General features: G+C 37.2%; 1 protein-coding gene across 1 annotated transcript; it reads left to right on the forward strand.

Annotated features, from left to right (window-relative positions):
• The first annotated feature begins 346 nt into the window (after positions 1-346).
• On the forward strand, positions 347-1,297 carry LOC118582817 (olfactory receptor 5W2-like). The gene has a single exon (XM_036185926.1). The coding sequence runs from the start codon at positions 365-367 to the stop codon at positions 1,295-1,297; it is 933 nt and encodes a 310-aa protein (XP_036041819.1). The 5' UTR covers positions 347-364.
• Positions 1,298-1,660: the final 363 nt, after the last annotated feature.

Consider the following 1,660-nt stretch of genomic DNA (forward strand, 5'->3'; position numbering starts at 1 on the left):
AAAAATTTACTTTTTAATTTATAGCCTAGTATCTCCATGAATGATGTTTTATCGACATATTTTGAAGATTAAGTAAGATTTCAGTAAATCAAAAATATGTTTGCAAAAGTAGAGAGAGGGCCAAAATATTGAAAATATAAGGAATATACTTTGCACAATGGTATATGAATATCACACATCATGACAATGAAATCCTCAAACTATGATATATGTTTTATTATTATCAGTAGCATAAAGATCTTCTTACAGAGTAACGTGACTGAACAGATTTCTAAGAATGCATTATTTTATTTTTTTAGCAATAACTAAGAATGCACCTACCCAAGTTTGAAATCATCATTTAAAATTTACTCAAGAAAGAGAAATGAGCAGAAGAAACTGCACTTCTGCAGATGAATTTATTTTCTTGGGAATTACCAATAACCCTGACACAAATAAAGCCCTTTTCACCACATTCCTACTGGTTTATCTCATTACTCTTCTGGCCAATCTTGGGATGATCATTTTGATTAGAGTGGACTCCCAGCTTCACACACCCATGTACTTTTTCCTCAGCAACCTTTCTTTCTGTGACCTCTGCTATTCCACAGCAATTGGACCCAAGATGCTGGTAGATCTCTTAGCTGAGGAGAAATCAATTCCCATGATTGGTTGTGCTCTGCAGTTCTTGACATTCTGTGTCTTTGCGGATTCTGAGTGTCTTCTGCTGGCAGTGATGGCGTTTGATAGGTACCAGGCCATCAGCAACCCTTTGCTCTACACAGTGAACATGTCTAGCATGGTATGTTCTATGCTCATGGCTGGGGTTTACGTGTTGGCAACAACAGATGGTTTAATACACACAATCTTGGCATTCCGTTTATGTTTTTGTGGGTCTAATGAGATCAACCACTTCTTTTGTGATTTGCCTCCACTCTACCTCCTCTCCTGCTCAGACATACAAGTCAATGAACTGGCCTTATTTACTGTTTTTGGTTTCATTGAACTGAGCACCATCTCAGGAGTCCTGGTCTCTTATTGTTATATCATTTTATCAGTCCTGAAGATCCGTTCTGCTGAGGGGAGGTTCAAAGCTTTCTCCACCTGCACCTCCCATCTAACCACAGTTGCCATTTTCCAGGGAACTATGCTGTTCATGTACTTTCGGCCAAGTTCTTCATATTCCCTGGATCAAGACAAAATGACTTCATTGTTCTACACTCTTGTGATTCCCATGCTGAACCCTTTGATTTACAGCCTCAGGAACAAGGATGTGAAAGAGGCCCTGCAAAAACTAAAAATGAAAATGTGGTTCTGAACAATTGTGTCACACGTGCATGTCATTTATTTATAAGGCTTGGGTGTTTTTCATGGAAAATCACAATGATGGCATAGATAGAAGTTGTGAATTGTAGTTTAAATCAGTAAACTGTGTATGTATTCTAACACCTAAGTACAATACTAGTAGTAGATCTCAAACTATTTCAAGTTTGCATATATATCTAATACTAACAGACAGCACTCATGAGTATAAAACTTTCTTGATTACCATAATTGATAATTTACTTGTTTTTGTTTGTTTTTTATTTTATTCTTCTCTCACACATTACATCCTGAACACAGTTTCCTCTCTCTTTCTAGTACCCCCAACTCCTATCTCCCCCAGATACACTTCTCTGTT

The sequence above is a fragment of the Onychomys torridus genome, chromosome 4, assembly GCF_903995425.1.
Source record: "Onychomys torridus chromosome 4, mOncTor1.1, whole genome shotgun sequence".
Classification (NCBI taxonomy): domain Eukaryota; kingdom Metazoa; phylum Chordata; class Mammalia; order Rodentia; family Cricetidae; genus Onychomys; species Onychomys torridus.